This window comes from Haliaeetus albicilla, chromosome 3, assembly GCF_947461875.1.
Source record: "Haliaeetus albicilla chromosome 3, bHalAlb1.1, whole genome shotgun sequence".
Classification (NCBI taxonomy): Eukaryota; Metazoa; Chordata; class Aves; order Accipitriformes; family Accipitridae; genus Haliaeetus; species Haliaeetus albicilla.
This window is the reverse complement of record NC_091485.1, coordinates 76,026,501-76,049,201: the sequence shown is the minus strand read 5'-3', so window position 1 is coordinate 76,049,201 and position 22,701 is coordinate 76,026,501. Positions and strand designations below refer to the sequence as shown.

Below are 22,701 nucleotides of genomic sequence, written 5' to 3'. Positions count from 1 at the left end.
CGGAGCCTTGCCCCCGCCGAGCCGCAGAGTCGTGCTGGAGAAAGAGGAGCCGGTCCCGCACCCACGGGGGTTTCGTTTCCCGGTGGTGGCGGGGTTGTGGGGCCGGTGGGGGGGGGGAAGAGAAAGAGAACCAACCGGCGGAGGGTCTCCGGAGTTCGGGTGCGGAGCCCCGGACCGAAGCCCCGACGGAGGTGTCTGCCTGCAGCCCGGAGCCAGAGTCTCTTCGGAGGGTCCCGTAGCCTGGTTGAAACCCGCAGAGGAGGGTCCCGGAGCCGGGCTGAGTCCTTGTCGGAGGGTCCCGGAGCCGGGCTGAGTCCTTGTCGGAGGGTCCCGGAGCCGGGCTGAGTCCTTGTCGGAGGGTCCCGGAGCCCGGCTGAGTCCTTGTCGGAGGGTCCCGGAGCCGGGCTGAACCCTTGCAGCGGAGGGTCCCGGAGCCGGGCTGAACCTCGGAGCCGGGCTGAACCCTTGCAGCGGAGGGTCCCGGAGCCCGGCTGAACCCCACAGCGGAGTCCCGTCGGAGGGTCCCGGAGCCCTGCTGAACCCCGGAGTCCGGCTGAGCCCCGTCGGAGGGTCGCGGAGCCCTGCTGAACCCCGGAGTCCGGCTGAACCCCGCAGCCGGAGGATCCCGGAGCAGGGCTGAACCCCGTCGGAGGGTGCCGGAGCCCGGCTGAACCCCACAGCGGAGCCCCCTCGGAGAGTCCCGGAGCCGGGCTGAACCCCGGAGCCCGGCTGAGCCCCGTCGGAGGGTCGCGGAGCACCGGCTGAACCCCGCAGCCCGACTGAACCCCAGAGCGGAGGGTCCCGGAGCCGGACCGAGCCCCGTCGGAGGGTCCCGGAGCCGGGCTGAACCCCAGAGCGAAGCCCCGTCGGGGCAGCCGGTCGCCCCGTAGGCAGATCCAGCGGAGCCCCGATCGGAGAAAAATCCCACCCCCCCCAAACCCAGCGGGACCCCCCTCCCCACCTTCAACCCTCGGTGAGCGGCGGTGCCCGGGGGAAATCACCCCCCGGTCCCTCCATGGACTGAGATGGCCTCGGAGCTGGCCATGAGCGCGGAGCTGCCCACCAGCCCCCTCGCCATCGAGTACGTGAACGATTTCGACCTGATGAAGTTCGAGGTGAAGAAAGAACCGGCGGAGGCGGAGCGGCTGTGCCACCGTCTGCCCGCCGGTTCGCTCTCCTCCACCCCGCTCAGCACGCCCTGCTCCTCCGTGCCTTCCTCGCCCAGTTTCTGCGCTCCCAGTCCCGGTGGGCAACCGGCACCCGGTCCCCCGACCACCACCGCCGCTTCCCTGGGCTCCAAACCGCAGCTGGAGGAGCTGTACTGGATGTCGGGTTACCAGCATCACCTCAACCCCGAAGCTCTCAACCTGACGCCGGAGGACGCGGTGGAAGCGTTGATCGGTGCCCCTCACCATCATCATCATCACCATCAAGGTTACGAGCCTTTCCGACCTCAGCCTTTCGGTGGTGAGGAGCTACCCCCGGCTTCCCATCACCATGCCGGCCACCACCACCATCATCATCATCACCTGCGCTTGGAGGACCGCTTCTCCGACGATCAGCTGGTGAGTATGTCGGTCCGGGAGCTGAACCGGCAGCTGAGGGGCTTCAGCAAGGAGGAGGTGATCCGCCTCAAGCAGAAGAGGAGGACCTTGAAGAACCGAGGCTACGCTCAGTCCTGCCGCTACAAGCGGGTCCAGCAGCGGCACATCTTGGAGAACGAGAAATGTCAACTCCAGAGCCAGGTGGAGCAGCTCAAGCAGGAGGTGACCCGCTTGGCCAAGGAAAGGGATCTGTACAAAGAAAAATACGAGAAGTTAGCCGGCCGGGGCTTCCCGAGGGAACCCTCCCCATCCGCCGCCCCCAAACCCGCTGCTGACTTCTTCATGTGAGCCGGGGTGAAGGGGGGGTGGGGGGGTGTCCCCCTTTTTTCCTCACCCCCTCCATGTGGGGAGAGCAAGCCCTTTGCTTGTAAAAGAAAAAAAAAAAAACAACCAACAAAAAAGTATTATTATTTTTTTCCCCCCACTGAAATTTTTGGGGAGGGGGGAAGTTGAACAACCCCCATCCCTCCCACGCACCCCCCTCCCCATCGGGACTCGGAGCCGGGGGGGGGGGTGTCCCCGGGGAGGATGAAGAGGAGGAAGAGGAGGGGGAGCAGCGGACCTGGAGCCAGCCTGCATGCGGGACGTGTACGGCGTGCTGCTCCCCCCACCCCCCCGGGAGCATCAGCGCCATCCAGGTGGCTTCTATTCCCCCCCCCCTTCTTTATCCTGTGTCTTTTACCCCCGATTTGATTTTATTTTTCTTTTCGGGGGGTCTCCACGGATCATCCCGGGGGGGGCCCCGGCAGCGCTGCGCCCTGCCCGGCCCCGCCGCCCGCACCCCCCTCCCGGCCGGCAAACCTGAGCCACATTTAACTTATTCACCCTTGTAAATATGTAGAAATTAGTTAGTTTTCTGCCTTTTTTTTTTCCCTTGAGCCTATATTTTGCTTGGTGATTTAAGAAAAAGAAAAAAAAAAACCCCAAAAATCCTTTAGAAAAGAAAAAAAAAATACACGAGTCTTAAAAGTTTGTATGTAATAGCATGCAAATAATATCCGAGTTAATTTAACGATGTTGGGAAGAAGCCGAATGCACTATATACAGGAATCAATTGGGTTAAATAATACTGTTTTATAGAGATTTAAAATTATCTATGCTCTTAAAAAATAGTGGGGGGGGAGAGGTAACAATTCTAGGGTGACCTGAAAGGCAATATAGTAATATATGGACTGCAAACGGTTGGCTGCTATCTCACTATGCACCAGATTTATTTATTAACCCTCGGGAAACGGAATATTATTTTAACCTCGATGTTGAAAGAAGGAAAGAAAATGCACATTATTTCTTGCGCAAAAAAAAAAAGAAAATAAGAATAATTCGTGCAATTGTGCTTGGAGCGAAAGCGGGGCCGATCCTGTGCGGAGGAGCGGGGTTTTTTTTAACAAGTTGCTTATTTAAAAAAGAAAAACCATAAAAAAAAAAATCTTGGGGAAAACACAAGGGTCTTGCGGACAAAGCGAGCTTGGGAGCCTGGTGCATTTTAGGTACTGATCGTGCGAAGCGTTTTTAACGACCTGTTGTTTCGATTTGTGACGGTTTTAACGATGTTGCATCAAGATAAAAACTTATATTCAACTAGAGCCTGGGTCGGGTTTTCTCTCAACTTGGTGGTGGTGGTGGTGGGGGGATCCCCAGTCTTTTAGTTTGGGGTTTGCTTCTTCCCTTTGAGTCCTGGGACCGATGCAAAACTCCCCGAGCGAGGGGTTGTGGGGGGCTTGCAGGGATAAATCCAGCGTTGACCATCACTTGTGAGCCAGGGACCACCATCGGCTTTGTCCCACTGAACTCTGGCTTTTCACTTTTCCTGCCTTTTTTTCTTTTTTTGTGTGTGTTTTTGTGTTGGGTTTTTTGGGGGGGTTGCTTATTATTTTTTTTTCCCCAGCCGGGTATTGCGTGGTTTTTTTTTTTTTTTCCCCCGGCTGGAGGGTCCCAAGGTGCCCCAGAGACTTTTGTACCTGCAGCTGCTGAAAAGTCACCTTCGCCCCAGCCTGAATCCAGTTTAGTCCCAGCTTGTCTGACACCATCCTGATGAGCCGCTGGCTTGATTTTAAACGGTAGAAAAATGATTTTTCTTTCCCCTTTTTGGCTTCTCCCTTTTGAGTTCTTAATTAAGGGAAGGGGTGAAAAGAAAAAAAAAAACCCAAACCAAACACACACCTTCCCTAAAGGAAAACTTTAGGGTTGGTATTTTTTTACAAATGTTTTGGGGTTTTTTGGGGACTGTTTGCAGGGACGTATGTCCCTGGCAGCTCTGCTGCATGCTGCTGGGAAGCCCGAGCACGGCCGCCCCGCTCGCAGCTTTCCCCGGCCGTGCCGGGCTCAGTGGGGCAATTTGCAACACAGCCCTTGGTCCAACATATTTCTGAACAATTTTTATATATATTTTTTATATATATAATTTTTTTTCCTCCTATATTTTTGCACAAGGCTCAGTCACGGCAGGTCCCCAACCGGCTGCTGCCCCAGCATGCTGACTGCGGCGTGTTCCTCCTCCAGAAATCACAGCCGTGCTGATACAACCCCCCCCCCCCGCCCTGGGACTGGGTCTCCCCAGGCTTTATGGGGTGCATGTGGCCCCAGGACCCTCTGGTTCTGCCTCCCCTGCACCCCCAAACCTCACCCCCCTATTTTCATCATCTGCTTCGGGCTTGTTGGCGTCTTGTTTTGTGTCCAGAGGGTTTTTGAGTAGCCTGAGCTCGGCTGGATATCAGGCTCGGTTTTTGGGATGGGAACTGGGATGCATGGAGGGACCCTTGCCCTGCGCCTGATGCACCAGGGCTGGGCAGAAAAGGGGGGCTTGGGTGGGGGGTTCACCCCCTATTCCTATTTTTATTTAGAGCTGGGGAAGCTTTGCAAACCTGACTCTAAAAATAACCCGTCCTGCTGCCTGTGCAGCCTCTCGCAGGTCATCACCTCCTCCCCCTGTTTTGTTTTGGTTTTTTGGGGGGGTGGAACAGCAGCTCTCCCGTGGGTTACTCCCCAACTTTTCCTCCCAACAGCCCCCCTGGCACTTTTTTGGGGGGGTAAGCGCTTCCAGCTGCCTGCTCTGTGACTAAATAAGGAGAGTTTGGGGAGGAGAAGGGGTTTGGGGCCAGTGCCTTCCCCAAACCATCCTGGGAACCTCCATGTCCCCCCCACCTATTTCCTCGCCCCTGGATCTTGCTGTGGTCCATGCTCCCAGTGGATTCATCCTGTGTATTCCCAGGGACCAGTGCCCCCATTTTCAGCTGCGGTGGGGCTGGCTGGAAGAGCAGAGCTGGCTTTGGGGCTGTGTGGGGTTTTGGGGGGAGCGCTACCCTGTGGGGGCTCACCCCGGGGTCCGGTGTGATGCTCTGCCTGTGGGGCGGCTGCCATCGCCTCCTGCCTTTCCCCATCGCCTTGGCGGAGAAAAGGCAGCGGTTTGGGGCTGAGGACACCTGATTTTTTCCCTGTTCCTTCTCGGCCCTTCAGCTCCCCTTCTCTTTGATTTATATATACTTTTTTTTCTCTTATGGTGCAGCAAGCTGGGGAAGATGCAACCTGGGTCTTACTGTGTTGCTGCCCTGAGAGCAGATTATTTTTTTTCATATTTTTTTTTTTGTAATCGTGGTGTTACTCTTTCCCTTTTATTCCTGATCCTCTGAGATCAGCTTTGGGCCAAGGGAGCGGGGATGTTACCCCCAAATCCTTGAACTGCTGTGGGTTTTTTTGTTTGGTTTTTTTTTTTTTGCTCCCCACTGATTGATTTTTTTTTTTTTTTTTTTTTTTTTTCCCCCCCCAGCACCTCCTGGAAATCCCCAAAGCAGGGGAATAGCCAGAGCAGGGCACGGAGTGTTACTGCTACCCATTAACTGTGGTCCTCCATGGGGAACCCCATCCCATGGCAGCTCCCTGGGGAGATTTGGGGGCAGAATCGCACCCTTCTGCCATGTTGCAGCATTGGGGTGCAGTTGGGGACCCCCTCGGTGATCCCCATCCCCCTGACTTGCTCCGGGCTGCTCAAGCTCCTGGCACTGCCTGGGGGTGTCTATCCTGGATCTGGCCATGCTCCTGTTTGGTGAATAAATAATAAAAACTAAAGTGGTTTATGCCCAAATGGGGCTGGTTTATGACTTGTCTCCTTGTTGGGGCTGGGAGGGCTGAGCCCCGCCCCCCCCCCCCCCCGGTAATGTGCAGGCGGGGGGGGATCTGGGTGGTCCCCCGCTTGGTTTTGCAGAATCTTTTGGGGTGACTGCAACACGTTGACCTTTGCTGCGGGACCGTGCGTTTGTGCAGGGTCACGGGGCTGTGTGTGCGTGGTCGGAGCGTGTCGGCACATGTTTTGGGATGGGGGGGTGGTGGTATGGGACGAGGTGGCACGTCGGCGCGCGTCGCCTGTGCCGCAGGGCTGCGGGTGTTTGTGGGGTGCCACATCTGTGTGTTACGGGAGGGCGCGTGGGTTTTTGGGTCACTCTGACTGCTTTTTAAAGCTTTTTTTCCCGCGTTTCTCCCAATTTCTGAGTGGGGCTGGAGCCTTCTTCCCCAAGCGGTCGCTGGTCTCTGGGGGCTATATGGGGTTGCAGGACCTTGGGACACCACATTCTCCCTCCTGCGAGGAACTGTAGCCCCCTGCACCCATCCTGAGCATTGCCTGCACCCCAGCTCCAGCCTGGGTGGGGGGGTGAAAGCAACAGTCCCCCCGGTCTCACCCCAGCCCCACAGGGTGCACCAAGGGGTGGCTGGCTTTTGGGGTGGGGGTGTGGGGACAAGCTGTGGGGGTTGGCATGTGGCCCTCTCCATACCACCCTCCTGCAGGTCTTTTTTTTTTTTTTCCCCAACCCATTTTTGAGCTTTACTCGCACCGTGACGCGCCCTTGAAGGCACCATTGGTGTTGCTGGGCTGGGAAACAGCCGAAACTCTTCCAGCCGTCCCTGCTGAGGGGTTTTACTCCCCTCTTCCACCAAGCAAAAGGGTGATTTTGGGGGGATGCTCAGTCCCAAACACAACAGCACCTTGCCCAAGCACACACGGGTGCCCTGAACCTCTTAGAACCCCTGGTAAAGTCACCCACCAACCGGTGCCGTGCGCTCCGCGGCATCCCCAAGTAGCGATTAGCCGGATCGTTGCAGATAACAGGGTTTCTGCAAACAGGCAGAAAACCGCAACAGGCCGATCAATGCAGCATTGCCAAAGTACCCCTCGCTCCTTCCTCCTCAATTATTGATGCTAATACCCGGCAGGTTTGCCACCGAACCACTGCAGCCTGTTCCGCACAAGTCCCGACATCTTGGTAACATGATAACGCCAGCCCTGGGATAATAAATCATGGTTAGGAAGCAGGGTGGGTTGCTGGGCATGCACGAATTTGGGGCTATGTTCACTCAAAAAGCGTGAATTAATTAAATTCCCAGAAAAATAAATTCCCCCAACAAAACAAAAGCCCTGGCGCTGGCTCCGAGAGGCCCTGCGGGACGAAGTGTCCTCAGGGCTGACCCACAGCGAGCTGTGCCCAGGCTCAGTTTGGAGCTGGTATTTTTTTGGCTTGAGACAATCTTTATATTCCGGCTTGGCCGAAGTTTGCCTTTTGCATGTTCCCTCCTTCAGTGCTCCGGGCCCGGCTGCCTCCTCCATGCTCCAGCGTCCCTGGGAGCCAAACGCTGCCCTGCTCACCATACATAAAAACATATATATATATATATAAAAAAATACGTATATACACATAATATCACCTTGGCAAAACAGAGCTCATTTGCTTCTGCCAGCTCATGGGCTTGCTTGCTTTGGCACTTGCACGGCTCATCCCTATGGCTGGGATTTATTCCGAGCAAAGCGCAGAGCCTTCTGCCTTCCCCCAGCCAGCACATCCCTTTTGCACCGATATTGTCCCTAACCTCAGCGGGAGCTGACGTCCTTCCCGACAGCCGGCATGCAAGAAACCGCCATGCATACCGTGAACAGGACCACAGCTGAGTTTTGATCCCAAACTCCTTGCTTTTGGGTGGGTCTGCACTGCCCAGGGATGCTGCTGCTGCAGGACACGGGATGCAGGAGGTGGGATGGAGGAGGTGGGATGCAGAAGGTGGGATGCAAGGATACAGGACATGGGATGCAGGATATGGGATGCAGGATGCAAGCATAAAGGACATTGGATGCGGGATGCAGGTAGTGAGATGCAGGATATGGGATGTAGGTAGTGGGATGCAGGATATGGGTGTGGGATGCAGAAGGTGGAATGGAGGAGGTGGGATACAGGACATTGGATGTGGGATGCAGGTAGTGGGATGTGGGATATGGCATGTGGGATGTTAGATGCAGCATGTGGGATGCTGGATCTGGGCTGCAGGATGCAGGGTATGGTATGCAGGATAAGGAATGTTACAAATATGATATGGGACTTGGGATGCAGGATATGGGGTATACAAAATGGGATATGACATATGGGATATGGGATGCTCCTCTGCAGCAGGCCCCTGTGGCTGTGTGAGCAGTCCATGGCACCGTGTGTTGGCTGTTATTGCCACTGTTCCAGGAGGAAGGGGAAGCCCTGGATCATGCATGATCTTGCTCCGTGAGGAGCAAGAAGGAGCCCAGCACTGCCCAGCCCACCCTTCCCCAACCGGACAAAGTCCAGTGAGGATGCAATGCCGACAATTACCAGCAACGTCAATGCATTCCAGGTATGTTTGATAACAATTTATTGGGTGCTATCACTCATCCCTACCCATCTCTGCATGCAGGTGTGTGCACTGATATCCATGAATGCACGTACATGTGTGACTGTGTGTGCAGGTAGTGGGATGCAGGAGGTGGGATGCAGGAGGTGTGGGCATAGGGAAACCATCTCCATTGCTAATCCATTGCCAGGTGGGAAACATGCAAGGACAGTGTCAGTCCTCAGGTCCAGTGGTGATCAGGTCCCATCAGCCATGGCCCTTTGTTGTCCCAGCTGCCCACGCAACGCAGCTCTCCTTGGTGTCATCATCTCCAATGCCTAGAGATCCCCTCCTCCCTCACACTGGCCCCACAACTCCTCATCCCTGCCTGCTCCCCAATTAAGTCGTCAGCTTAATGCCTAATTACCCACCTGGTAAAATCCAAAAGCTCCTTGAGGTTTCCTCCCCCAAACCCTTCTTCCTTTTCCATGGATGACAGCAGGGTAAAAGGGTGCAGGCAGGTAAAGCATCCCCCCCCCCCCCCCCCCCCCCCCCCCCCCTCCAGCAACACCAGGTTATTTATTCATGTAACAGGCCGAGGCTGGAGTGCAGCTCAGCGCAGCCCTGGCAGCTGTCTTCTCCCTGGGAGCATGAACTGTAATTTGCACAAGCAAAAATAAACTAATTGTTATTTTCAATTTACATAAAGGGAAGGGAAAAGAGGTGGGGGAGGCAGCTAGGAGGGCAAAGGGGAGCCTCACGCTGACAGCCTCTCCTGGGCAGCATGTGCTGTAGGACCAGCTCTTCCCCTGCTCCCGTGGGTCTTATCCTGCCTGTCTGGGGGATGATGCTGGCAGCCAGAGGGGTCAACAGTTATGGAGATGGGGAACTGGACCATCATCTTCCTTGCTATGGGGACAGGGCTGCTGACCTGCTCCAGCTGCAAGGTGCGAAGCCCGTCTCGATGCAGGCACAACCCAAAGGGAGAAGACAACTACTTTCATCAACTGGCTGAAAGGAAAGACTTGCTGGCATCAGGCGACTTTTGGGGAGCTGAGGTAGGTTTATTTGGGGGGTTCACTTTGGCCATGGCATGTGTAGATCAAAAAGAAGGGGCTGGTCAGTGACAACCACAAAAGACAAAGTGGGAACTCGAGCTGAGGGGACACCCTACATGTTCACTGTCCCTCTTACTTCGTAGTGCAGGTCCTTTGCCTTCTGAGGCCTCTTTTGGGGGATTTTTTATGCCCAAACACCATTCACCCCAGGAGTTTATTGCTCCCACTTCTGCTTAGTTGACCCTCTCTCATTTGGACACCAGCAGTGAGCGTCTAGCCCTTGGTCATTCTGCTCAACTGATGGGGTGGCTGGAGGGGCCATCTTGAAGGTCTTCCTGTAGGAAGACCTTAGACCTTTGAGACTTTCAACCATTTTCTCAAGCGAGAGCTGCAGAAGGGCACCTGGTGGGGATGTGTTTGCTGGATCTGGGCTTGTGATGGAGCTGAGCGTGATGCTAAATAGCAGAGGGGGTTGTGAGCGCTCCTCTCTCATCAACTCGGGGTAGCCCATGGGCTCCTTGGGCCAGGGAGGAAGAAGAGGAGGAAGAGGAACACATCCATGGTCTCCTGCATTGAAGGGGGTGGAGGTTGGAGATGCTGGTACTTACTGTCTCCAGCAGCATCCCCACCACACAACACAGGAGACCCCTGCCATGCTGGCACATCCTGGGAGGCTTTGTCATAACACTTCGAACGAGACGTTGCGGGCGTTTAATTTAGATTTACGCCGACAGGTTCTGTCCGTTAATTAAATATCAATTGATTGTTCGGAGAACACTTCCTTGGGTTTATCACGTTTCTCAGAGACAAATCAAATTGCCATGTCATTAACTTGCAGCTATACAATCCATACATAATTACTGTCTTATTAATACCTTCGAGTTACGAGGAAGTTTTAGGCAATTAATATTTGTGGGATAGTTTGTATCAAGTTAATTCTGTCAGGGTTATGTTAATAATGTGGACATCTAATAAGCTGGATAATTAACGTCTTTCTCGTTAGCATCTTCTCAGATGCCAGTTAAATGTCAGGCCAGTCTTTGTGGCCAGGCTGCGTTTAATTAAACATGTTATTACAGAGGGACTTGTGCCTGTTACATGTGAATAGAGCCAGGTAGGAACAGCACAAGGCTCCAGCCCTACCTCAACTGCAGATGCAAAATGGGTTTGGGCATGGTTTGGAAATGGGATTTAGGGATTGTTCACAAGCTAGGATGCAGGAGGCAGCATTTTTTTTTTGCCTTGCAGGAGAGTCAGAATACTGCCCTGATCAGTGTTGGTCCATCGTTGCTCAATTCAGAGCAGGGTTTGGGTTTAAGGGTTGGTCCTCCCAAAAAAGTAGCCAAAGCTGTGGGGTCCCTGACATGGACATGAGCACAGTGGAGTGGGCAAGGGACCAACCATCATCTGTGACCACATTTCCCCAGCAAGCCCAGTGTTGGATGCAACCCCAGAAATGATTGCCATGAAAATTCAGGCAAATCTTAGGCTCAGCTTGAGCCAAAAGGTGAGCATTTTGGTTGGGTTTCTTCCTGGGCTGGCAGAAGGTTTGCCGGTGTGCCCCAGCACTGGGATCATCTCACACCACGTTGCTTCCCTGGGGCTTTCATGCTGCCTCATCCCTTGAGCTGATGCCACGGGGCAGATCAGCAGGGGAACATGGCTGTGTGTCTCCATGGCAGGAACTGGTGGGACATCTCCATCTCCTGGCATGGTTGCTGCCGGGATGCCCACAGGACAGGGATGTGCATCAGCTGTACAAGAGGTCTTGGCCATGAAATCTTCACTGGGACATGTCCACGACCCGGCTGAGCCTGGATGTCTCTGCCCACAGCCTTCCCTTCCCTGATGCTCATGAATAAATGATTGACCCTATCTACCTGGCCTGTTTGTCTTTGTGAAATATTCATCAGCTGCTGATTAAGTTTTAAGGAAGGGAGATGTTGCCCAGGTGGGTTGCCGTGCTCCAGCTGCCCAGAGGCAGCAGGTTAGGGCTGGGAAGCCGTGGAGTTGGGATTTGCTGCCTCCGATTGCTCCGGGAGAGGGCTGGGGAGAGTTTTGCTCCTTCTCTGCTCATGTCTGGGCTCCTTGCAAGAAATCCTTGTAGGATCGTGGAAGGGGGAGGACAAGGCTGGGCTCAGCTCCCTTTTGGGGAGGTGACTTGATGCACAGCACCTCCGGAGCACACCAGAAGGAGTTGAATTCAGGTGAGGAGGCTCAAGCCTTGCCACCATGACCACAGAGGACTAAAAAGGCCTCGGGTAACCTGAATGATGTCCTCCATCCCTGGTGGCTGCAGAGGGAGGTACTGTCTCCTTTCAACAGCGAAGCCTTCCTGGGACAGCATTGCCATTGGGAAAAAGCGGGAATAAACCAAAATTTAAATAATTTTCCTTTATGGTTAGACATAGTCCCTAAAATAAGGGCTCTGCTGCTTATATTTCCTCCCTGCCCTTTTCTTGTCTCATTGCAAGGGCAGACAGGAGACACTCAGGAGGTAATTTTTAATTGCAATTAGGAGCTCAGGTAATGCTTTCCCCAAAAGGGTTCTTGCTGAGTGTGGCTTTTCCCTTGCCCTGTGCTGGCTCAGGTTGGGGAGGGAAGGATGCTCCACCAACTGGTGTGCTGGGAGCCATGCTCACGCTGCCATTGCAGACAAGGTTGCCCCATGCAGCCTCCCTGGCCAGAGGTTCCTGCCCCATGAATATTTCAGGAGCCAGGGTGGGGGTCCCAAGGGTCTCCTGGGACAGGACGTTAGTGCAGGCTGAGGAAGCACTGGACAGATAGAGGAGGAGTGAAGAAAACTGCAATGAAAACCAAGCAAAAAGGTGCCAAAGCCACAAGGTCAGCTATGAAATATTGATGGGGCTGTGCTGCGCTGGAAGGGAGGTGTGGAGGTCCTGGTGAAGTCGCAGTACCCCAGGTCTTTCTTCCTTCTCATCACAGATGCACAGCTGGCAAAGTTTTGGGCAATAGTTAATGATGTATGAGCCTAGTTTTGCAACAGTTGGACCCACCTGGCACCGTGGCTCCCTGGTGCTCCTCTCCTGCACGCAGTGAAAGGTGGGTGGTGGGACTGGGAGGGGAGACAAGGTGGGCCCAGCATGAGTGACACCGTGTGGGCTGGGCCCTGTGGGAAGCACCTGGTGTGGTTCTGGTGGTGGGGTGGTTGGGTGGGAGGGATGGGCAATGGGATGGAGGTGGTTGCCCAGGAAGGATGGGCAATGGGATGGAGGTGGTTGGGTGGGAAGGATGGGCAATGGCATGGATGTGGTTGAGTTGGAGTGATGGGCAGTGGGCTGTGGTTGGTTGTGGTGGGAGGGATGGAAGTGGTGGTGGTAGGGATAGGCAATGAAATTGAGGTGTTTGAGTTGGAGGGATGGGCAATAAGAGGCGGGTGGACTGTGGGAGGAATGGGCAATGGGTTGGAGGTGGTTGGATGGGAGGGATGGAGCCTGTAGGTGAAGGCCTTTCCCAGACAGAGACTGCATTTCCCTTTTTGGGACAGTCATGTATCCTGTTTGGTCCCCTCCATGCCCTGTCTGTGCGAGCAGCTCAGAGGAAGGTCTGCTGCCTGTGGGGTCTCCACCAGGCATCTTTCCCAAATCCACCATCATGTCCAGCAGAGATATCAGCCCCATGACCAAGGACCAACTCCTTCCTTCCCTGTTGCCATATCTCCTGATTCCCTGCTCCGCAGCCCCCTGATCACCCCAAAGATGAAGTTCCCGAGCTGGTGTTGAATCAACTCTTCCTAGAAATAACACCCCATCAAGAGCTGTATTTTCTTACACAAATGATTTCCTTTTGCCTCCGTGCAAGCTCATTAGCATTCCTAAACATGACCGTATGGATCGATGCGGTGCTGGACCAACGCACGGCAGTCGATTCCTGTTTGCCGGGAGACTTTGCTTCCCCGTCTAATCAGGCAGGGCCCAGCTGACGGCAATGTCTTTCTCCCTGCTTTTTGCTCTGGTATTGGTCACCTGCTGATTAATTTCCAATGGGTTAGTTCATCAGAGAAGGAGGCTCTCCGGTTTAATTAGAAACGGGTAATATGAGTGCATATTATCATGCAGCTGTCCAGCAGTGGGTTATTGCGGAAGCATGCCGGGAGTGTCAGCTTTTCTTAAAATAAGATTTAAAAAAAACCTTGGAATAAAAGGTCTCTGGTCTTTGTGCTTGCAAGGGCAGCGTCCAGCACGGGAGCTGATGTAAGTGGTTTCATTGCCACCTGCCTGAGCCTGCAGGCAGCCTGCCCCAACCCTCTCCACAGGCAGCTGCCTGTCGCAGGCATCTTGTTGGGATGCTGTTCCCGCGATGGCGAGTGGCACCAGATATTAGAAGACGGAACGACGCTTTGCTACGGACCCTTGTGGGACAGGAGGGCAGCATCCACGCTGCGCATCCCAGTGCCAGCCTTGCCCCTGTGTCATATCATCCCCTTCCCAGGGAGCTACGCGTGGGTCCGTGCACTTGTGCTCGCTCCCGCCAGCTTCGCTGGCTCCGGGTCTCCTTGCGAGGAGCTGCTGAGTCAGCAGCCTGCACATCTGCAGCGTGGGATCCACCGGAGGACGATATTAATCAGTGTTTTTCTCCTGGACTTTGGCAGCCTCCCTGCTTTCGCAGCTGTGCCTGCGCCCTGGGAAATAAGCTCCAGTGGCTCCAGTGCCTGCTGGGCGCCGCACCCTGTCCCCAGGTGCTTTTGGGGTCATGGGGACAGATGTGTCCCCCTCTGGTGGGTGAGCTGGAAGGAGAGGAGATGCTGCTAATACCCCAATGACGGGGGTCCTGCCCTGGCACCCCTCCCCAGGTGTAAAGGGGCTTAGTCCCTATCCCTTCTGAGACACGTTAGTGCTCCTTGGAGCATCTTTGGACATTATGTCCACTAAGGTAAGCATCCTGCACAGCACTTGGTGCTGAACTAAGCAGCATCGCCAGGGTCCCAAACACTCCCCATGATGTTCTGAGGGGGGGGAATAAGGTGTTATGGGGCATGGGAGACTCATTAAGATGGAGGTACCCATGCTGCTGGCTGCACCTACCTGCAAGCATGGGGTCCTGTGCTCTCGCACTGTCACTCAGTCATTGTCCGGAAGCTGGATGAGGCCATGTGGATAATTAGGATAATGCATTGTACTAAGGCGATGCTTCCCCACCAAGGCAGTGCTGAGCTCTTGATGGGCACTAATGAATTTACCCTCGGTGGGAGTGGGTGGGAGTGGTGAAGGAGAATCTTCTCCCAGTAAGGACCTTGAACCCCATTCTTGGAGAATAACCTTTCCCAGTGCCTCAGTTTCCCTGGCTGCAAATGCCAGGGTGGGGGGGGGGGGGGGGCTGTGGCTTGGCCCATCTAGCTGAGGGTTATATTATGTTGTCCAAAGGACTTTTGGGGCAGGGACTGCCCTGTGCATGTGCTTTCAACCCTGTTTTCCATCACCTGGATTTCCAACCTCCTTTCCCATACCTTCGTTCTCAGTGGCTGTGGTTAGAGGGAGGCAGCACTGCCAGGGAAGATGGGGGAAACGGGATGCGGGAGCTGGGGAACAGCCACTCCACGGGCATGGGGACACTTCAGTGGCAGCCAGGAAGGATTTGTTCAACCCTTGCTGGCCCTACGGGTTTTGTTTTTGTGCCGTGCTCCGTTCCCCATGGGCACTGGCTCTCTGTGGGGGTTGGAAGCAGGAGGGGTGCAAGGAGGGGGAGCTCAGTGCAGGCTGCTGCTCGCTCACAATTGCTTTGTGTTGTGGTGTAATCAGCACTCACTTATTCTCTTTGATTTTTTTTTTTTCTCCTTTATGTTGTTGCTATTTTTCATGTTTTCACCGTGTTGGCAGTTTTCTCCCCCCATCCCTCCCCGGCTCCCCCTTCCCCTGTGATATACCAGAAACCTGAGACCAGGAATCATCCCGGTTGCAAAGGACTGTTAGCGGGTCACTGGTCTCCTGCTGTGGCGTCTTCCAGCCACCAATTCCAAGCTGTTAACCCTACTCAAGCTGCAAGAGCAATCCTCCGCACATCCCTCTTACCCCTGTACAGCTCCCCATGCAAATATCCCCAGCAAGCCTGAAGTCTCCCAGCAGAAGGGCCAGAAAAGACCAATGTGGGGGACTTGGGGCTGGAGAAAATGGCTTTGTGGCATTTAAGTGGTCAGACCGGGGATGCTGGATGCTCTGCTGGGAGGTAGCAGGGAATTTATTGCCCTTTTAGGGATTTGGAGTAACATGGCTGTAGTAGCTGTGGGGGGAATGGGGGTGGGATGGATCATTGGAGGATGCTAGGGTAGGTTTGTGGGCAGCACAACACTATGGGCAAAGCCAGAGCAACAGTGCAACATGGTATTCTGCGGCTTTAGGTAGGGTTTTAAGCACTAAGATACTCTGGGATACTGGGGGGCGTTGGGACATTTATGGCAACAGGGTGGGACTGTCCTATGGCAGAACAGTGGTGCTGTGAGCAGCAGATCCTTCTGGGATGCTGGGGACAGTCTTGTGGACACCAAAACATTGGGGGATATTGGAGGAGGATTTGGGGCCAAAGTCTTTTTAGGGACAGGGGTGGAGGTGCTGGCCAGCACTTATATGCAGGGAGGTGTTTGGGGATAGTAGGATTAGACCTGTTGGCCCATGGCTATAGAGGGACAGCGGGTGGGATTTCAGACACCATGGCAATCTGGGATAAAAGGTGGGATGGTAGGTGTGCTCTTGTTATCAGATATTGGAGATGAAGGGCTAGGAAAGAGATTTATATTATTTTCTGGCTGGATCAAGGGAAAACGGACTATGGAATATTAGAAAAAAAGCAAGGAAAAGAAAATGCAGAGTCTTGTTTTGTTGAAGGCAAGTCCCAGAAAAGGACCATATTTGACCTTTTCAGTGCAAGGCAGAGGCTGAAGGACTCTTCCATGCCAGACCCTGCACAAAAAGTGGCTGCACCATGGCCGATGTGTGCTCAGAGGTGGCCTGGGCAGCACTGGGAGGCTCTCTTTCTCCTGGCTGCACCCTGCCTGAGAGCTGTTATGGGAGAACAAAGTGTTTTGCAATTTTCTGGCTTCGTCCACGTGCTGGCAGGGAGAGGAGAAGGCGAACCATTTGTTTCTCTCACCTGAGCATGAGATCTCAATTTCTGCATAGCAGCTTGGGTTTGCTCATCGGCATTACTGGCTTTGCTCTCTTGTTCCTGCGTTTCCTTCAGAGACCATCTCATCCCTCAGCCTGGTGGCGTGGGGCTGTCGGCCGCCACGGCCACCACCTGTCCCAGCCAAGCTGCTCTTGTCCCACCATCACAGCATCTCCTCCAGCCTGCGGAGGAAAGCACTTACCCTAGAGGTTTGCCACCACTCCCTAAAACAAGGGGCTGCTAAGGAGAAATAGCAACACAAAGACATGAAGGTAACTTTGCAAATGCAAAAAAAAAAAAAAAAAATTAGTCATTATAGCTAAAGCTAGGCTGACTGTTCTTACAGTATTTGGGGAGGCATGCGTGTCTCTCCCTACTTGTTTGTCATGCGAGACTATCAGGAGCACTCAATCTCAACCTTTTTGATCTTTTCCCCAAAATTCATCGGAGGATGCAGAAAAGTGGATCAGCTCCTAAGCGCCGCATCAAGAAAGTTGCAGTTTAAACAGATTTTTTTTTTCCTTCTGATGGTGAGTGGGGTGTTTGAGTTAAACAGGTGTTGACTAAAACCAACACGGAGCTGTTAGCTGTGCGAACACAAATCACTGGCCCTTGCTCTGTGCTCCTTGATGTTGTCTTTCCTTTTTGTACGTTCCCCAGTTAACCACCGGTGCTTCTAGGAAATTAAAAAAAATCCCCGAAGTGTAGAACAAGGCAGAATTACTGATGTGATAAGCAAATGGGGATAAAACGATATGAGATGAATCCCATGATATGAGATGGCCTCTTTAGCCACCACAGCTAAGATATCCAATTTTCAGGCTTCTCTAGCCTGGGTTGTGAAGCAAGCAGAGGTGTGGGGACAGTTCTCATGACTGAATATTTGCTGATGGTTTTAAAAGCAGCCACTGTTTACGCAGAAGAATCCTCTGCACCTCATGGTGACACATGCATTGTGTGGCTAAAGAGTCCCTGGTTGACAGGGTTGTCAGTGAGGCATCATCTAATGGTGCTAAATTCACTTTGAAAAAAAAAAAATACCCACAAAGAAGAAATATTTAAGCAACCAAAACAAAACCTGGCCAGGATCCATAAAGCAAAGAGCTGAGCAAATTGGGGCAATTGTCAAGGGAGGTCAAATCTGTTGCCTGTCAAGGCTGGCAGTTTCCTCTAGAAAGGACTTGATGTAAATCATCTCCCCGTAACATGTGCGGTATCCAGGGGCAGCTCTGGTTTCCTAATGCGCATCATTTCTGTGGGGTGAGTTTTGCATACACAGCCGAGTCCAATTTTACATCACACTGAGCATTTAGCACCGACTCGAGGCTGCTCCTCTCCTGCTGTCTTTCCCGGTCGTGTTTTGATTCGGTTTGATTGCACTGGGTTTGCAATTGGGGTGATCTTTCCTGGCAGTGTGGGAGCAAGGGCTGGCAGCATGGGATGTGGGTTCGACATCTTGCTCTGCACCGATGTGCCAGAGCAAGAAGCAGCACAGGGATTAAAACCATGTCCACCTCAAAAAGGAGCCATGTAGCAACTAAAGGCACCTAAACCTTCCCCAAGAGGCTGAGCTTTTGGCTACCTCTCTGCTGCTAAGCTCCAGAGGGCCACAGACCTCTGGTCCTGATGGTGACTGGCATGGCAGGACTTGTGTCCAACCAGCCAAATTTAGTTGCAGCGTGGGGTGACCTTGTCCGATGTGCCTTTTAGTTCTGGTACCCAGGAATAGTCCCTGGCATGGTCTAATTTACTAGCCTTTGCATGTGCAGCTCTCTAAGTCTGCAGGAGGAGGTGGCCGTGTCCCACGTCTCCAATAACTCTTCCCGTTATGACGATGGACCTGGGGAAAGCATAGAGAGGTCTTGGGCAGAGGAAGGGTGATCTGGGGTTTAAAATGAGCTTATCAGCAAGATCCATGTTGCTTTCTAACCCCATTTCCACTGCAGTTTGCATCTTGCCCCAGCTCTTGTGCAAGCCCTGAATGGTGGCTTGGAGAGAGGCAAAGCCCAGAGGTGCAGTGGGGAGGTCCAATCCGGTGTGGGCCAAAGCAGCTTCATCTCATCCCCCGAGGGCTCTTCTAATGCTGTGTCAACAGGGCTGAGATGGAGGTGCTCAGCACCCCACAGCAAGGATCCAGCTCTCGGTGCCTCTTGACCGTGGGGTTTCCAGGGCTGTTTTTTGGGATGTGCTCACTGCAGCTTCATTTCTGTCGTGTCCATTGTGTCTCTTCCTCTATGAAATAATTAACATTGCTTTTTGTGTTGCTTCCAAGTCCCCTTCTTTCCTGCTTCTCAGCCTCCCCCATCCTTGCCTATATGAAATGCTGTCAGGGCTCTCAACAGCTCCTCTGAGCGAGGCATTTAGAAATGAAAGCGTCCAAGTCTGTGTGCTCCATTAAAATCCCCTGGAAGCTGCTTACGGTACCAGGGATGCATCTTAATACAGGTGATTTCAGGAAGCCAGTGCAAGAGGCGGTGTCTCCTATGGAGAGTGAGAAAGACTTGAAAACAAGCTGTCTGCATCAGCCTTAGCAGAACTCTTCAGAGCTTCTGTCTCACTGCTGGCGATGTGTGCGTGGAGGCTGACTTTGCAGCAGCAAACAAGCCACACAGAAATCCAGGAGAGGAGCCCACAGATCCCAAAGTTCTCACTCTTCCAAGCTGACCCTGCTTTCCTGGCAGGAGGATTTTGGATGGAGACGCTGGAGGTAGATTTGCTGGAGGTCCAGTTGCAATGTGTGCAAACTGCTGCCTGGTGCTGTGGTTGGTGAGTTATGGGAGAGGGCAGGGGTGAAGGACACATGCTGTCCTTCCTCCTTTGTGTGTGCAATCATGCCCATGAAGCCATGTGCTCCTTCTCATTTGTTTGTGCCTGTTTGGTGTGCAAGACTTGTTATTCCTGGGCAGTTTAGGCAGACGCTAAGCTGTATGTGCTTGCTACTGTGAGCCAGAGATGGAGGTAAAAAAAAATTTACTGTGCCATGAGTGGAATAAGAAGAAATGTTCTTAAGGTGAAGAAAATCAAGAGCAATTAAAGCCTCAACCTAAATTTCCTCCTTTCTTTCCCACTTGCAGAGCTGAAGGAGACCCAGGCTTGCGGCACGGCTGCGTTACACTTGGACCGTGCTGCCTGGTTGGTGGTCAGGTACTGCAGGTTTCATCCAATGAAACATAAGCATCTTCCCTTGGGCCAGGCAGCTTGGGTCACTCTATCATCACTGGAGAGAGTCACCAGAGGTTCATTCAACCTGAAGTAAATGCCTATGTTTGTTTGGATGAATGCATTATAAAAATGCTGGCTTTTCTCTCTGGACTATGAATGAAGCCATGGGTACGCGGCTCATATGGAGGCATGTACAACACAGACATCTAAGTTTAGGGGTGATGCTGAAGTTTTTTGCTGAGCCCTGGCTGTCAGTCCTATCCAGCTTTGGTGGACATAACATGGTGTCTGCAGCCCATGTTTCAATGACCTGCAGACATTGTGTATCAGAAACTCAGAGCTGAGGGCCAAGCACAGTTTTGCAGGGCAAGAAAATTATTCCCTGCTCAGCTCAGCTCGTTCATTGTTCTAAACCAGCTCTTTGGCTCTCAAATCCTTTGAGCGCTGGAGCGTGCTGCCTGTTGAATTAAACAAACTGCCATCCATATCACTCTTCCTCAGGGTCCAGGTGGGCCTTGAGATGCTCCAGTACTACAGTAACACGGTCCATGAATACCTAGGACAGGGGGGGTTGCTAATCACTGCTGCAGGTATGGTGGGCCAACCGTGACTTCAGAGTTGTCCTGTGCAGCCTTATGGTCCTGAGAGGGCTCCAAAGGCTTGGCACTTCACCAAGACTAGTGATGTGTGCTGTCTGTTTGCAGTAATATTGCCCTGTGATGGCTGCTGTGGGTAGAGCCATGCTATGGAAATGCTGTGACCCCCAGAAGTAGGTTTGCAGGGCCATTAGCCACATGTCATCCTTCAGAGCTTGGGACTTTCTCCTAGAGGATGTCACCAGAGCAGTTAGTGCCCTTGAGGTCTGCGCTGGAGAAGACTGGGGCTGTGTGAGGTTAAACGGCAGGGGAGACATGGCCATCCCCTGGGGTGAGAGGAGGAGAAAGAGAAGATGTTGGTATGGGAAAGGAAAATAGCAGCATGATCCCTTTGCTGATGAAATGGAGGAGCGAAGTCTTTGAAAGCCCTTTGCAGGCCATTTCCTCCATGCCCGTTTCGGGAGTGCGTACAAAGGCATGATGGTGTAAGCAGCGCCCAGGGCTGAGGCCACAGTGCTGGCCGCCTCTCCATCCTGATTATTTCATAAGGCAAAGCAAACTACCAGGCATTTGAAATGCTCAAGTACAGTGGCTAAGGAGCTGTGAAGCATTAACACTGATGAGAGCTTTGTCTTGATTAATTCTTTATTATTTTCTTTCAGGCCAGCAGTGTGTTTGTAGCGACAACCAAGAGGGAGCTGAGGTCATTCAAGTGCCAAGGAGACTGATGTGCTGGACAAGTCCCTGGAGCCCTTGTGCTGTTCACGTGGAGGAAACATTTCCAGCAGTTAGGGCATCATTTGCTTTCTCCTCATCTCTCAGCCTCTCTGCTGACGTTGCCAACAGGGTCTGGTGTTCATGACCTGGCCCAGCACATCATGAGGGCATGTTGGTGAGTGTGGGGTCTCATGCTCCAGATAAATAGTGATGATACTATCTAAAAGCAGCCATCTCACATCCCTTCAACCCCAGCTATGTGGTCCTCCCCTGTCCCTTGGACCAGCACTGATCATGCTCTGAGCCCATGGAGAGCTGGTCCAGGGATGCTCCCCAACAGGGAGAGCATCACTTTTGTTGTAACATGGATTTCTGCTAGTTTAGCTCCCTCAGTGGGGCAGGATGAGCTCTGGTACTAGGCCACATGGGTGGGTTTGGGTAGAGGGACTGTTCCTTTGAGTGGCTCCTCTCCATTGCAAAGCTGCCCTCAGGAACTGGGATACTCTTGGCTCCTTCTCTGCCATCAGTTCCCATGAGCTGGATCACTCTGAGGGCATTGAAACACCTTCTCAGGGCACCTACAGCTAGATGAGTCCTGTTCCCAGGTGGAGAAATCAGCCAAAGATGTTCTGCCTGTGCCCTGGGGCCATGCTACTGCCTTGTGTCAATGCAGCTGTCCTTGGGACCTGCCCAGAGCCTATCCCTGGGGTGATTTGCACTAAAAATCTAACTTCTGAACTTTCTGGAGGGGGAAAGGAGTCTTCCCAGCCGCATTCCCAGAGTCCCAGGGTCTGACGTAGGAAGTGTCGAATGGTTTTGGTAAGGCAGAGACACGTGCCAGCCCTGAGGGCAGCAAAGCATGGCTGGACCAATGGTGCTGGCTCCAAACCAGCATCCTGGGTGCACAGGAGAGTGCCAGAAGGATGCTTCAGACCTGGAGCCACCTTAGCTCCTACGTCTTTAGGCATGCAGAAGGCTGATGGGATGCCTGTTACGATGTCCCAACTTCTTCTTCCTTGCCTCCAGCCTGTCCTTAAAACCTCTTTTTTCACCAGTTCTTTTCACATTATGATTCACTTGTTTTGTTTTTCTAAGTTGCTCTGTATTTCTGACCTCTTGCCTCTGACCTGCTGTCCAACTAACGAGCATATAATTATCTCCTTCCCTTCACTTCTGTCAAGGTTGAATGCTGACCAGGGAGGATTTCTCTGAAGCTTATCTTTGCAGAAATGGGCCTGAGACTTCTCTGGGGATGTTCTTGGTGTAGCAAAGACCAGAGGTCAGCTCACTGGAGATAGCCTGAGGGACTGGTTTAGGGGAATGTGAATTAGACCATTGGATAAAAATCTCTTACAAGATGTAGGTAAGGAAACTCTGTTGCTGTGGATCCAAAGGGTGCCAGCGAGAGTAACCACTAGGCGCATGAGAAGGGTTTTTTTACTGCTTGATGGTTGTTACCCAAGACCTCCAGTTCTTCTCAGAGGAGGCCATGCTGCTCCAAAAGGGTGAACAAAGTCCTCTGTGGTTTTCTGGCTGAAAAATCCCTTGGCGTTTTCCCCCCTGGGCCCTTCTAACCTTGATCTGGTCCCTGATGAGGCTCACCACCAGCAGAGGGCTGGAGGGGATATAGGGTAACTGGGTAGGGGAGATAGATTTCTTTCCATCAGGGATAGAAAGAGAGCAGCCACTTGGAGGGCTGGTGTTTCAGAGAGCTTGTCTGCATTTCTCAGCTGCCTCAGTTGATCTAAAAGATATCATCTTTTCTTTGAAATCTTGCAGGCTGCATATCCTCAGACTGCAGTCCCTGCAATATTATCGCTAAAAAAGACG

General features: G+C 53.0%; 1 protein-coding gene across 1 annotated transcript; it reads left to right on the top strand.

The window, feature by feature from the left end:
• Nucleotides 1-554: 554 nt before the first annotated feature.
• Nucleotides 555-3,187, top strand: MAFA (MAF bZIP transcription factor A). Its single transcript, XM_069780175.1, has one exon. The coding sequence runs from the start codon at nucleotides 1,026-1,028 to the stop codon at nucleotides 1,890-1,892; it is 867 nt and encodes a 288-aa protein (XP_069636276.1). The 5' UTR covers nucleotides 555-1,025; the 3' UTR covers nucleotides 1,893-3,187.
• The last annotated feature ends 19,514 nt before the right edge of the window (nucleotides 3,188-22,701 follow it).